The sequence below is a fragment of the Gadus macrocephalus genome, chromosome 1 (genome assembly GCF_031168955.1).
Source record: "Gadus macrocephalus chromosome 1, ASM3116895v1".
NCBI classification, from domain to species: Eukaryota; Metazoa; Chordata; class Actinopteri; order Gadiformes; family Gadidae; genus Gadus; species Gadus macrocephalus.
In genome coordinates this window covers 11,782,638-11,797,658 of record NC_082382.1, presented here as the reverse complement: position 1 = coordinate 11,797,658, position 15,021 = coordinate 11,782,638, and the positions used below count along the sequence as shown (strand labels likewise).

Here is a 15,021-nt window from a genome sequence, read left to right as displayed (position 1 = left end):
GGTTACAGCTAGTGCAAAGGCCATCAATGACCCCAGCCCTCTTAATAATAAGAATAATTATAAAACGGCTCAGATATTTATTGTGATACTATCCAGATCAAGATTCAAGATTCAAGTTTGCCATAAGCATATATATCTTGGCTGGGCAGCAATTCATTTCAAAATATGTAAAAAAAAAAAAAAGATTGCTCCGTGGTTTGTTTTGGGTGGTGCCATTGTTTCTAGTTTTTATTTTGCAGACTGCAATCCTCCTTGTTCATTGTGAACCGTAACTCCCTCCCCCAAGCGGTCATTGGACCTATCAGACATCTTCAAAAGAGGCTTTTGATGGGCTTGAGGCCAGAATGAACTGCTGAGGAACAGAACCTGAACTCTCAACATCAGGTGGTCTCACAAGGCTCTCTCCGAAAAGCACAGGAACAGAAACTGCCTGTAGAGGTATCACTTTGTGTTTGATGTGCCAAGATAAAGTGCTACACTTTTGTATGAACAGGAATGGTGGACCGTATCGTTTGTGTCCAGTATAGCTTGTTGTATAGCTATATCTGAAAGATTTAATACAGTGTTGAACAGTTTCTTTCGAAATTCCTCTTCTCTAAAATCAATACCTGACCTTACATTCTATAGGTGCCTCAATTTGACAAACATAATGTCGACAGGTTGGCATTGTGCATTCAATGCACATCTGTACCGCACATGTATGGAAGCATATATGTAGCAAAATTCAAATGGCAATGCAATTTGCAATTCAATAAGTCATTACATTATGCACTTGACCATTCATTATGCAATTTAATAATGTAATTTGAAAATACGTTATTCAAAGTGTATTTTAATATGCAAAGTGACAATGAAATCGTCAATTCAATTTGAAAAAGTTATAACAATAAAAATAGAATAACATTTCTATTTCACAATAACAAATCTTATTTGTTGTTTTATTGGTCCTTAATGTGCAGAGTAAACAAGGTGCAAGTAAATAAGGTGCAAAGTGATTCCGGAATTGATTTTGTTAGAGGACCAATCACAGCCCTAGCCATCTCCGTTGCGTCTACAGATAGTTTAAAAATATAGGATGAGCATGTAAGCTACGGAGAGGGAGAGGGCTCTCCGTGTCTATGTAAAGCACTTTACGGAGGAGTATAAACCGGCCTTTACCAGAGAATGTCTAATATTTGGTTGGGCTGACGAGGAAGTGACGTAGTTCCTGCCCAGACACGATACGCTTTGCAAAATCTTTTGCAAAATCTTTGGCAGATTGAAATGTCACTTGAATACTGCAACACACAGAGCGTGGTGAAGTGCATTGCAATTACCTGGGCGCTATAGCTTTTCCATTCTAATAAAGGCACTAAAAAAATGTGACATGCTATTCTATTTCTATTGTTATATCTTTTTCAAATGGAATTTAGGATTTAATTGTCACTTTGCATACACTTTGAATAACGTATTTTCAAATTACATTATTAAATTGCAAAATGAATTGTCAATTGCATAATGTAATGACATATTGAATTGCAAATTGCAAATTGCATTGCCATTTGAATTTTGCTACATATATGGTTCCATACACATGCGATATTGTGTGCATGGTCAATCTTTAGAAATCGTTGTTTTTTATACAAATTAAAGTTTTGGAGCCAGTTGATTTGGGAGGTCGTATTTAATATATATATTATATACTTCAAAGTAAAAAGATCTATGTATTTAAGTATGTATGTATGTATGTATGTATGCATGTATGCATGTATGTATGTATGCATGTATGCATGTATGTATGTATGTATGTATGCATGCATACATTCATGCATACATTCATGCATGCATGTATCTATGTATGCATGTAGGTTGTATCTCTGCAAAAAAAAAATAATGCAAGTGCCATGTGAATCACAGTTGCCTTTTCGTTTTGAAAAAAAAAAAACTACGGTACCTAAAATAACATTTTGGGTCGGTTACCCTTTAGTCAAAACGAAAAGTCTTTGAGGAATTGGCTGAGAAATTGGGAACATCACTCAGGCCTGCGGTATTGAGTGCATGGTCAATCTTCAGAAATCTTTGCTTTTTTCATACCAATAAAAGTTTGTAACTGTGTGCTCGTGTTTGTTAACTCTGGTATGTTTGCCCCCCCCCCTCCAGTTCAGACAGATTTCCAGACATGGCTCGGGATCGGCCCAATCACAGCCACTCCAATATTGGAACAGGCGTGATGCGATTAGAACCAAGAAGGCTGTTGCTAATGTGTCACATGTTTGATCTGATTGGTTGTAGGTCTATTCAATTGCATCCAGAAGCCATTGATAATAACACCCCTTGGAAATTGAAAATTAACTGAGCAGTTGAAGACTAATACTAATATGCGAATCGTTCTGGCAATGTCCGGCAAAAAGAAAGTCACTCAGTAATCAATTACTTCCAAACTGAGCCTTTGTATGCTATTAAATAAATACTAGATATTCATCAAGCCATACATAAATAATTTATCTAAATATCCTACTATATGGTTTCAACGATGGCCGCCCTAACAAACTAAACCTCTGAATATCCAAGGTCTGATTTCCCCATGCATTAATTTGGAGAAAAAACAGCATTTCTTATGTCAAGATAATGAAACTGCTCACAGAAGGAGAGCAGCATTTCAGGTAGCCTCGGCGCGGCCGTTTGGGCCACAATAGGGTTCAAGGATACCGTTCTCACCATAACAAACCATACCAAATCTATAGGAGCAGAATCACCCTACTCTAGTTTTATCTAAGGTTTACAATTGGTGTTACTTCCAAAAGTAGCATTTCACGTTCACATCACCGATTCATCAAGGGTTAACCCTAAGATTTAAAGGTGTGCTGGACTTGATTGTGATCTGGTATAACGATTTAATCTAATGGAGGCTTTCAGGCTACCCACTTTGGATCGCAATCCCACAATCCAAGTACCTTTATGGGAAAAGTATTGTGACTGCTGTCTGGCTATTCGATGGACTTTCCTCCAAGGTGACATATTATATCACCAGATGTGAGTTTGATTATCCCATTATCTGCCTCTTCTGACATCACAAGTGGGCGTGTCCACCTAGATGTATGCTGGATATAGAGCTCGTATGTCCGCCCCTTCTGGTAGACCCCCATGGGACCTTTGAGATTGTAAAATATGAATGGGTTTCAATGGAGAAAGTGATTATTTTCCCTTCCCAGTCTTTATATGCCCTGGATTATTGATTGTGGATTTAAATGATAATTGTTCATGTCAAGAGTTTGACCATTTATTGTGCAATTGTTCAGTTAAAGGCTGTAGAGGAAACACAATGAGAAAGACTACACGTCTCGTATGTGACGTCACGCTCCCTGAAACTGGCGTGGACAAGACCGTCAATCTCCCCATTGGCATAACTGAAAATCGACACATGCCCCGACTTATAATGGTTTTCACCTCCTTCGATGCTGTTATCCTCCCCTTGGAAAAGTGCGGTGAAGTGGAGCAGAGAGATCGCCATGTCTGTACAAGAGCGGCCTCACACAAAACCTAACATTATCAAACTTCCCCACTAATTGTTTTTGTTTTCTTTACATGAAAAATTATAATTTAAATCCACAAACCACCTATGGGTAATCCAGGGCACATAAAGACCGGGACCAGAAAATAATTACTTTCTCTTCATTGAAACCCATTCTAATTTTCCTAGCCCTGAGGTTCCATGGGGGTCTCCCGGCAAGGGCAGACTTACGAGCTCTATATCAGTTTACCAGCCTACCCAGTGGATTGCATGGACCTATTAAAGAAAGGACAGCGGATAAAAAAATGGCGCCCATTCATTCCTATGAAAACTGCTCAATGGCGCAGGGCAACATCAGGGAGAGATTTGCTTCCGCATCATGGGAGCCCGCCACGCCCTAGTGCATGACGTGCCGGATGTAGAAATATTCTCGTTGTCTAGCATTGTTAGCATTGTTGCATCATAAGCGAGAGGTCTGTCTACACATCCCTCGGCGACTTTAAGTAATAAAAAGTCAACACAGTGCCTAAAAACCATCGACGTCATTCATGTTAAGTAAAAGGAAAATCCGGACACGAGAAGTTAACGGAGCCGTGCACTGAGCCCTCTCGGAGGCCGGGCCGAAACAACATGCGTTCTACTACGACTCCTTTCAGCTGCCCACCCCTCCTACTGCTTATAAAACGCTTGAGGTGGCGTTTTTTTTAAAAGAGAAAAACTTACATTTTATAAGTACATGGTATAAAGATAATAATGAGCCTTTGATTGATATCCAGACATAAGTACATGGTATAAAGATAATAATGAGCCTTTGATTGATATCCAGAATTTTTTTTCTGCGGAGACACATTCCTGTTCCCCACTTGAGTGGGGAACGGGGATATCTACTTCTGGGCCCATTGAATCGTGGGACCCGTCCACAGCCGACCTAAACAGCTGCAATAACAGGCTTGGCCGCTGAGCACTGGAGGATTGCGGAAGTATTCACTGTTCCCAGGGGCTTGGTGGATTGTAGCAAACGTTGCTCATCCATCCGTCATACATCTAGGTGGACAGGCCCACTTGTGATGTCGGAAGATGCCGATTTTCAAAACTGCTTGTAACTGCTAATCACACTCACACCTGGTGGTATAATGTGTCACCTTTAAGACGTAGAAACACCAAAAGTATTTATACTTATATTTTCCCTCGATTTGAAATCAATCGTAAATCTGTATTTTAATCAATTGAAATGTTTGTATTTTGCCATACACTTTTGACATCTGATTAAAAAAAACAAGTCAAGGAAAGAAACGGGACACAGTCGTTTGTTTGAGGAATTGGGGGAGGGGGAAACACACCCACAAACACTGTGGGTGTGTGTATTGGTCTGTAGGCCTACATTACTCTGCCATGGTCTCTGTTCTGCAGGACTTCACCCCAGGACTAAGGGAATAGTGTGCATGCCTTGGATGTTATCAAAGCATTTCTGGTGCTTGTGTTTAACGATTGGCTGAGCAGCCCTCTGCATGATCTTCTGTGTGTACAGAACATATGTTGTGATTTAATGGATGTTTGAGAAGGTTGTTGGTGAAGAAAACAACAAAGAACTAGAGTTAAGAATGTCAGAGAGGAGCCCCAATGACAATAGTTGGTTTAGGTAGCACACCGTCCCTAAAGCCAGAGATGATTGAGGGACCAGAATTCAATGAAGTTCTAAATGTTCCACAATATCATGCTACCTAGGAAACTCTGAAACCTGTGATGAGTGCAGTGTTAACATGTTGATCTTAGTGTGACAAGAGGGAGAGATAAAGAGGTTGACAAGGATTAATGGTAATTATGTCAAAGTAAACTGAAGTATGACACGAATATGAAATGAAATACACTGCCATCATAGACTATTGTGCTTTCTTTAACTGAGAGGACCAGGACACATTTCGGTACATTGTGTGCGAAGATATTTCTACTTAAATAAGTAATTGGTATAGTATATACATATATTGTATAGTCAATATTATAGATATTGAAAGAAATTAATTGGCAGGACATTTTTGGGCTGAAACTAATGTTAACGTAAATTACTTTTATATTTGTTGTAACTAAGATTCCATTGTATTATTCAAAACAGCTTAACTTAATTGAATTAGTTCAGTTTGATTATTAAGCAAAAACCCGTAATCCCTTTAAAAATTGAAAAGGTGGTGAAGCTGTGCTGTTCCCTGCATCTCGAGAGATGTGAACAAATCCTCCACAGCCACTGCAAGGCTTGGTGGTTGTTGTGGCTGAAAAGTGTTGCACTGTTATGCAAATGGATCCAAACTGACCAAGTGCCTTCTCGACCAAGTGCTAAAAAATCTCAATATACCTTCTGAGACTCATCTTCACTGGACAAATTCACAAGGACTCCTTTTGGTTGTTTGACGGGTGTGTTGTTAAATTAGTTGATTCACTCATAAAAAAACACTGGCTGAAGACTGGATGGATCGTCTCTGATGATTTAATCAACTACTGTGGTGATGAAGGGAACTTAATGGCATGGACAGAAACGTTTGTTGATGGAGGGTTTTAAGATGCTGCAGGAAACATTCAATAGTTGTAAAGAGAGGGCAGAAATGAGAATGGAGTTTGAAAGTGTAGAAGAAAAAAAATCACATCCCTCTCAGATATAATAGCTTATTGATTGCTCGGGCCTTTCTAACCAATTGCACTCAAATTAAAGCTCTTAAATTTTTTATCTACCAAACATTTAGGTAGCTAGAAAATATATATATATATATATATATATATATATATATATATATATATATATATATATATGATTCTTTGTGTAATCATTTGTAAAATATACATAATATGATTAAATAGAAACTCTTGGCTCCTAGTTTTCCCATTAGAAAATATATGGCTACATTACTTTGATGTCTGTTTATGTATAATTATGAAAAAAAAGAAAGGTTCAATCATCATTAGTAATGCGTCAAAGATGTACCCTTGCAGAACTAATTGTATTCCAACGTTTTTTCTTTGAGCAGGAACTATTTTTAATAATGGCCTCTGAACAGAAGTTTTTTGGTCGTACAGCTCTCAGTCGGCCAGCAGAGGGTGCTTATGCACTACATATATAGAGAAGACAAAAAGGTAAAAATGACGATCCCCGACGACGACCTGACAAGACCTTTTTAACTCAAAACTGCATCGAATAAAACGACATCCAACATGTATTTGCGAACAAAAGGTTTCGGTCGTAATAAACAGCCAATTGCTTTTGAAAAAGGATAAGACTGTTGACCATCTCCTCCACTGCCAAGTATAGCCAACCATCTTGTAGACCTAAAAGGACGTAAATATTCTCCTACTCCATTAACCCAAACTAAAGCCACAAATCAATGTGTCCAATGTGTATGTCTGCATGTTGTAGTTCTGTAAAAAAAGGTTCCATTGCAAAAATATCCCAATATGCCAATCTGAACTGTGTGTGTGTGTGTGTGTGTGTGTGTGTGTGTGTGTGTGTGTGTGTGTGTGTGTGTGTGTGTGTGTGTGTGTTTCCAGTCCGAACACAGCTGACTACGGCCAGAAATGACAAGGCAGCAAGTCTGGTCAGATGTCTGCTGATTGGAGTTGTGAGAAAGAAGCTGCTCTGGCACCGATTTTACGATCATAAATGCAATAAAAACATTAATAACGTACGGTCACACCATGTGCAATGCTTAATTTAGTAGGCTGTGTGCTACAGGGCAACGGTAAACTCTGGACTCCAAGGGGCCCATGTGCAGCCTCAGATCTTTGTGCTACGATCAATCTTTTGCACCGTTTACATACATTTTTGTAGATGACCAATATCTGACAAAGTGTGACCAGATCTCTGCCCTGAATGGCTAGACATGCGGCCAGTTACAATTACTATTTCTATGTTTCATCAAACAGAAAGTATCCTAATTGCAACTTTGCATAAAAAGTATTAGCATCTATTGCTAATATTAATGTGTAAAGGGGGGGAGAGAGGAGCCAGCAGCAACACATGAAATGAAACAGTCCAACCTGTTGTTAAATGGCCAGAGATCAGATAAGTGTCTGATATAGGACCACATATGACCCTGATATGAGGTCGTAAAATAAAGTAACCTGAATACATGTTATGTGGTCCCTAGGTGTGTGTGTGTGTGTGTGTGGGGGGGGGGGGGGAATTCTTGAGTGACTAAATGTCTGCAGTATCGATACCCCAGTACCAGCTGCACTTTCTCACTCTCCTTCCTCCTACAGCGAGCTGACAAGACACACAGCACTGCAGGGCCCACGGAACCCAGTGTCCTCTGACTCACTCGTATGGTCATCCCTCGCAGTAATTCGTCCCTTACTAGTCTTTCGGCTGTCGTACCTTGTAATCATGGTATATTTATTTTTTAATAAAAAAATCTAAACTTGGATGGCATAAATTCGTTCCTGTGGTATCAAGAAGTCGTACGTGTCATGACGCACACATTGTATGCAGACGACAAGTATGTATGTATGTATGCATGCATGTTTGAGTTGTATCTCTGCAAACAAATTAATGTAAGTGCACATGCCATGTGCATCACAGGAGGATTTTCACTTTGACTGAAGGGAAATCTACCTAAAATTTGTTATTATAACACCTTATAAAATGATCTCAGATGTGGTTTTGCTGAGACAAATCCATGCATCATAACCCACAAATCATTAAGATAGCCCTTGCTTGTTCGACCCAAAGGCAAATATAGTTACTCTTGCCTTTTTAAATTTGCACATCTCCTTTAGGAAACCTTCATGTGCCATGATGCACGAAACAATGCAAGCCACTTACTACCTATCTATAAGGCAATGAATATTTACTTCTCTTTCTGCTACACATGAAACCTGGTGATGCAAAATGTATCAGTGCTCAGAGGTTGGGGAAGAGAAGTTAGGACTAGATGACCAGTTAAAGGAGACATATTATACCACCAGGTAAGATTGTGATTAGCTGTTACAAGCTGTTTTGAAAATCTGTGTCTTCTGACATCACGAGTGGGCGTGTCCACCTAGATGTATGCTGGATAGATGAGCAACGTTTGCTTCAGTCCACTGGGTAGGCTGGTAGACTATCCAGCACACATCTAGGTGGACACGCCCACTTGGGATGTCAGAAGACGCAGATTTTCAAAACGGCTTGTAACTGCTAATCACACTCACACCTGGTGGTATAACATGTAACCATTAAGATGACTGGAGTCTCTGCTACAGGGTGAATAGTTTGTTGCTGTTGGCCAAGTTGTGCAAGAAATCCAAACTTTTCCCTAAATGTTGGTGTTAAGAAACATTCTTTTTGTTCCTTAGAAAGAAGTGCTATTGACCACTGAATCCTGATAGCTCCTGCAATGACATGTAGAGGTCGTATGTATGCATGATTCCTGAATCCTGAATCCTAGATGATAAAACCTTCGCAGCCCCAAACCCAAAAAAATGATTGTGTTCCACAGGGGCTGAGGAATTGGGAACATGTAACTCACTCAGGCCTGCTACGTCTTTAACTGCCAGTTTTCTTTGTGGAATGGTACCAACGGCTTTTTGGGTGGAGGCCGCTGATGCTTTTCTCTGACATCATCTTCATTGTTGACACCTTGGGATCGGTCTGTGCACCCAGATGTCAGTCCTCCCATTCCACGGCCGGGGTGGAGCACCGTGGCTTGTCATTCATTCTTGAACCCCCCCCTCGCCCCGATTGACCCAGTTTTACCTAAGTTATTACGGACAGTTGTATGGTATGATGGCTGGCCAGAGAGTAATGGTGTATGCGTGTCAATGTTTGTGTGTGAAAGAGGATGAATGACTTAAAGCCCTGAGAGCTGCACTGTACTATCCATGATCTTTTCCTTCAGTCAGAAAAGTTTGTGCATCAGATTCCAACGGACAAGGAAAGTGTTTTGTGATTGATATTGAATGTAGTGTGTATGGTCGTGGGTGTCCTTCCTTTCGAAATATAGAAGAAAGTTGCTTTGTGAGTTTGTTCTCCTGGTGCAGATGCTATGTAGGTCACAGCAATTTGTGTGTCAAGCAAAAAAACAACAACTGGTGAGCAGAAGAGAAATCCAAAGCCGACCAACGTTGTTTTGCTGCTACATCCCCAAGCAACAGGCCATGGACCGATTCAGTGGTAGTGGTGAGTAGGACAACGCTGAATGTTCTTCTTCCTCAAGGGCAGGTTATCACCCCAGAACTCAACCTCATTAAGCAACCCGTCATGTGTTCACCAAATGCTGAGTATACAGGGGTGTCTGCTTTCTCATAGGGTTTGGAACGAAGGTTGAGGATCGATGGGCACTATTAAGGCCAACCCAGCTTTTAAACCTTTTCCCAAAAAGAAAGTGTGTTGATGCCGGCTATCTGTTAGATAGCAGATCATTACTGAATGTACTGTATGGACTAAAATTGTGGGCTAAAAAGTATAGTAACAGTATAGTACAAAACTTAAAAAGGTTTACTGAGAGGATGAGTATACAATTGCATATACAAATATATGCTGATCAGAAACCACAAGAAAGGGCCAAACTAAATAAAAGGGCTTGCCTACTAACAATCTGGAGAAATCACTCACAAGTTTTGAATGCAACTGTCATTTCCAGAGAATTGTGAAAGAAGATAACTAAATCTGCGGTGTTAGGTTACGAGTTAAGGTGTTGGGGGGGGGTTCTTCTATGTCAAGTTCTTCCAATTTGCCCTGTCTTTCTTCACTGTTCAATAAAATAATTGTACAGCGTATGCTTTGTAACGTTTACATTGGCAGTAGTGTGGCAGTGCTGATGGTGTTCACATTGATATTGGGAACTGGAGTATTCAGACCAATTCCTGCTGTACGGGGTGGTTTGTGTCTATTCAGCTTCTGTATCGGTACTTCGAAAACGTGGTTTTGAGTCACATTTGCAACCAAATTGAGTGTGGCCGGTATACTGAAATGCAGACCCCTCAAGATTGACATGTACTGAATATAGATGTACATTCACTGAAGAAAGCAAAATAAAAAAGCGAACATACTTACCCATTGCTGAACTCGGCTAAATAAAATCTTTCTCTCTCTGTGTGTGTGTGTGTGTGTGTGTGTGTGTGTGTGTGTGTGTGTGTGTGTGTGTGTGTGTGTGTGTGTGTGTGTGTGTGTGTGTGTGTGTGTGTGTGTGTGTGTGTGTGTGTGTGTGTGTGTGTGTGTGTGTGTGTGTGTGTGTGTGTGTGTGTGTGTGTGTGTGTGTGTGTGTGTGTGTGTGTGTGTGTTCCCTTGCCTGGGACTACAAGTTGGAGGTGTTGGCCTGTTTGTGATTTCACTGATTCATTTGAGGGTCTGTCGTGAGCCAGTTGGATGTGTTTGTGCAGTGAAAGATACCTACAGGCCATGCACAACACAGGCGACGCCTCAACAGGAGCAGCCTCAACTGCACTGAGGCTGGAATGACAGGCGAGGGGAGACGCTGCCTCTTTCTGACCCCCATCACCTTGCTGCTCCTCTTCATGTTCCTTCAGTTGCTCTGCCACACTCTGAGTCACCCCACCCGACCTCTGACCCTGTGGACAAAACATAGACAACAAAGAGTAAAGAACCAATACTCACGAGACCAGAGTATGTATCTTACAGGGAAATGAGGATGATAAGGTTGAATCAAACACAAACAAGGGAAAATGAGCACAGAAAGAGCACGTTCAGTTTGTTTGATGTTCAAATCATGTTTGATTCTTTACCCTGGCGGCAGCTTTTCTCTGTGGTCGACTTCTGGGCTTGGGCTCGGTAAGGGACTTCATGGTGACTGCTGCATGCTTGAGGATACAATCAGTGCCACAGTACACAGAGTCTTGCAAGGCCTGTTTGGGGCAACTGGGGCCGATGCAGAGAGGAAACGAGCTGCCCGTCTCCGTCTTAATATCAGGCGCTGGCCCGGCCTGCTCCGGCGTCACCTCAGCAGCCCCCTGAAAGCAGAGTTCAGTCTTAGGCCATGTTCTAAACTACGATCATATATCCAGCTAGAGAGCACCTGAGATGGATGGCAGTCACACCCAGCCGAGGTTCATGTCGACAATATGGTCACATGCATTACGTTGCATAAATTTAGCTGACGCTTTTGTCTGAAGAGAAGTACAATAGGTGCATACAACATGCCTCTAAGCGACATCTCCCATGTTCACAATCATGATGGTAATCTTCTTTTCATTCTTCTTTGGTTACATAAACACAGAACTCAAAACATTAGAAAATAAGATATACATTGTTGGCAAAAAAAGACTTTCAGCAGTTCAACTAATATGCCAGGGCTCTATTCCCTCCTACCTTGCTTTCCTGCTGCTTGGGGACCTCTACCACTGTTTCGACAGCAGCAGTAGATGCGAGAACATTCGGCAAGCCTGCTGGAATTGCTTTCTCAGACAAATCTTCAGACGGGACGTCAGCAAGGAGTGATCTTTGTTTCTTGTTGGAGCAGGTAGGACAGTTGTACTCTTCTCTTCGCCTCTCCATGGAACGACCCTGTGCTTCGCTGATGCCAACACAGTCTCCGTGTAACCACTCCTGGCAGCCATCGCAGCAGATCATGAACCTAGGAGACGTGGACACGAGAAAATAAATGATAGCCAGGAGGGGCTTACAAACGTTAAAGACGCTTACGTTGCAACGAGTGACGAGTACCTTTTGTTGTGTTTCTGACGGCAGATACAGTACAGGGCGTTGGGGTCGTAGCCTTCGCTGTCGGAAATACTCGAATAGCCCCTCTCCTCTTCAACTCTCCCGTCCTCTCGATCGTCATATTGGCCTGGGGTGCCATCGGCAGACTGTTCAGGGTCACTGTCCAAGATTATGCAGTCAGAGTCTATAAGTTTGCTGGGACTGTTGGATGAGTCCAACACCACCACCTCCTTTGGACTGCCTTCTGGCTTTTGTTGTTCGTGCAGCAGTGACAGTGCTTTCTGACTCACTAGAGTATGATCTTCATCATCGTCTGCAGTGCTGGACTCTAGTTCCACTGCTCTGCCCCTTCCACGACCCCTCCCTTTACCTCTGCCCCTACCTCGCCCTCTCCCCCTACCTTTCCCACGGGCCTTCCCTCTCCCTCCTCGGCCGGTTCGGCCTTTGGATGTCAGCTGTTCCTTCAGCTGCAGGAGAGTCAAGTTGTCGCTGTCATCTTCTTGACTGGAGATCATAAGCACTTCCTGGTTTTCATCCCCCACCACGCCCACGAGAGAAGACTCAGGGGGGTCAGGATCCTCAGCCCCTTCCACACTGTCAGAACCGTCTGCTCCCATCTCGGGTAGCTCGGCCCCGGCTGAGCTAAGGGTTTCACTAAAATCCATTGCGCAAGTATCATCAGGGCCTGGCAGGGGATCTGCCATGTCCATGGGCGTGTCCTCATTCCCACCGAGAAGCGAGAAGGCAGTGTGGAAAGCAGAGCCAAAGTCCTGCCATAAGCTGGGGTCTAGCGCCCCTCCCGTGGAGGCCTCTGCGGCTGCTGTATCCACAGGCGAGGAGGGAGCGGACCATTCTAGGTTGTCTATAACTGAACTGGCTGAGCGGCTAGGTTTTGGGGGGGGCTCAGGGTCTACAGCGGGCTGGCGTGTTTGCCTGGTGCGGCGACTCCTGCCCCTGCGAATGGGGTTAGGGTCCAGGTCAATGATTTCCTCCATGAACTCCCTCTTGGCTACAGTTGTCCGCCTGAAGCCCCAAGACTTTTTAAACTCTGAGAGGCTAGGACGAGCAGTCTTATCTGTATCTTCTGATATCCCAATTTGGTGTTCCAGATCACCTTGTTGCTCTATAGAACAGGGGAAATTAAGTTAATCTCTTTTCTCGCTTATATTCCACAAGAGTTATACCTTGATCTAGCTCTACCTTGTCAAGTAAAATATTTTCATTTTGTTGTTTATCAACTGACATTTTACCTGACTTGTGATCACCAGCAATGTTGTCTTGTTCTGTTTCCAGACTGGCATCCATGGCAGCTGAGGTATTATAAAAAGGCATGCTTGTCAACATATAGGTTCAATAAATGTAATGTACTTGTATGTTGTGCCCTATACGTTTTGTATGTTAGTGTACATAGTTGTTGCTCAGTTACTACACAATAAACCAATTGTTCTTTATATGACACAGGCCAAAAAGGTGGAAGTAAGTAACATAAAAAACAAATACTAGATTGGGTATTTGTATTTGCTAATTTATATCACAAGATCATTTAAAAATATTCTGCATGATTTTGTTCGATGTACATGTTGCTGAAAGGGAAATCCAGTCTTATGAGGGATATATTATATATATATATATACACTATTTCTCTATTTTACGATTGGGTATTTGTTTTAAAGAGATGAGATGCATGAATTATTTGTAGGGCTTATTAATATATTTCCACCCTGGTGGTGTTCAACATCTAAGATGGTTATATAATATAAATGCTAGGCTAACAGTATGAAATTGAAAACCCTACACTGCATGTGCACGTGATGTACCGTATATGATTCAGAAAGGGATATGTTATGATGTTATGAGGACTATATTAACAATTTCTGCGGTTCATGACATAAATTATGTATTTGTTATAACAGATGAGGATTCCGTATGAATAAATTCGTTATATAATCTGGATCGTCTTTTGTGGTAGCCTTCAACATCTAAGCTAGTTAACGTTATAGGATATAAATGTTAGGCTAACTATTATGAAATTGAAACGAGACAATTGCTAACCATGTCTGCGTTTTGTTATATATTTTCCTCTAACCAAGAAATGGACAATATGCCATTTCAAATAAAAAGACGCGCAAACAGCCGTGGTCCATCATTTCGAAAAGATACATAAGATGTAAACTCCGAAGGGAGCGTCCGGGCTACAATGTGGATTCATCCGAACTCCTCTCGTCCAGTCAGCTAAACATTAGCTAACAAGTCCCAGAATTCATCTAAACTTCGGACACAGACTTATTTGTATTTAAGGCAAGCTAGCCAGGTGTTTAGCGATGCAATGTCAGCAAGGCCTTGTACTTTCCCAAACCAGGTTTGCGTGAAGCATTTTGGCAGCAAGACGCTATCGAGAGTGAATAATTTACCTCAGTTGGCTAACGTCCTGCTGCACTAGTTTGAACCAAAAGGCATGAATTGTTAGCAATGTTGTTTTATATCGTAACCACGCCACACCTAGTAAAATACGAAAGTCCTAGTACAGGGAGCTGCGTCCTCTGGCCGACTGTTCTTCGTAGGCAGTAGTACATTGTTCTCAGCAGCAAGGCTAACTGTTGGAGTTGCTCCCGTGATCCAATATTGCTCTGCAAACACGGGTTTTCAAAACATGTACCGGACACTAGGCTGTGTTTCAGAAATAGTCGCTTAAATTAAGCCCATACCTTAAGTACAAATGTTACATTTCCGAAACACACAAATGTCTTCTGCTAGCTCGCATCGCCTTCCGTTTCCAATGCTTAGTGCGCTCAGTCTCGCGGTAAGATTATTGTTCACACGTGATTTGATCACAATCCCACGGTCAGTCTCGTTCACACGTGAACTGATCACATGTTGACGTGAGTGAAGACTA

The 15,021-nt window shown here is 41.8% G+C and overlaps 1 protein-coding gene across 1 annotated transcript; it reads right to left on the bottom strand.

Annotated features, from left to right (window-relative positions):
• Positions 1-816: 816 nt before the first annotated feature.
• Positions 817-14,967, bottom strand: LOC132447391 (death-inducer obliterator 1-like). The gene is made up of 6 exons (XM_060038145.1): positions 14,834-14,967; positions 13,379-13,438; positions 12,132-13,251; positions 11,778-12,042; positions 11,195-11,419; positions 817-11,020 (listed from the first exon to the last, which is right to left on the bottom strand). Exons 2-6 carry the CDS (start codon positions 13,431-13,433, stop codon positions 10,502-10,504), a joined length of 2,184 nt encoding a protein of 727 aa, XP_059894128.1. The 5' UTR covers positions 13,434-13,438; positions 14,834-14,967; the 3' UTR covers positions 817-10,501.
• Between the last annotated feature and the right edge of the window lie 54 nt (positions 14,968-15,021).

Coding starts and splice junctions, on each gene's coding strand:
- LOC132447391 (XM_060038145.1), bottom strand. CDS start 13,433: ATGGATGCCAGTCTGGAAACAGAACAAGACAACATTGCTGGTGATCAC. Junction 13,252..13,378: donor TGCTGGTGATCACAAGTCAG/GTAAAATGTCAG, acceptor CCTGTTCTATAG/AGCAACAAGGTGATCTGGAA. Junction 11,420..11,777: donor CCAAGCAGCAGGAAAGCAAG/GTAGGAGGGAAT, acceptor CTCTGCTTTCAG/GGGGCTGCTGAGGTGACGCC.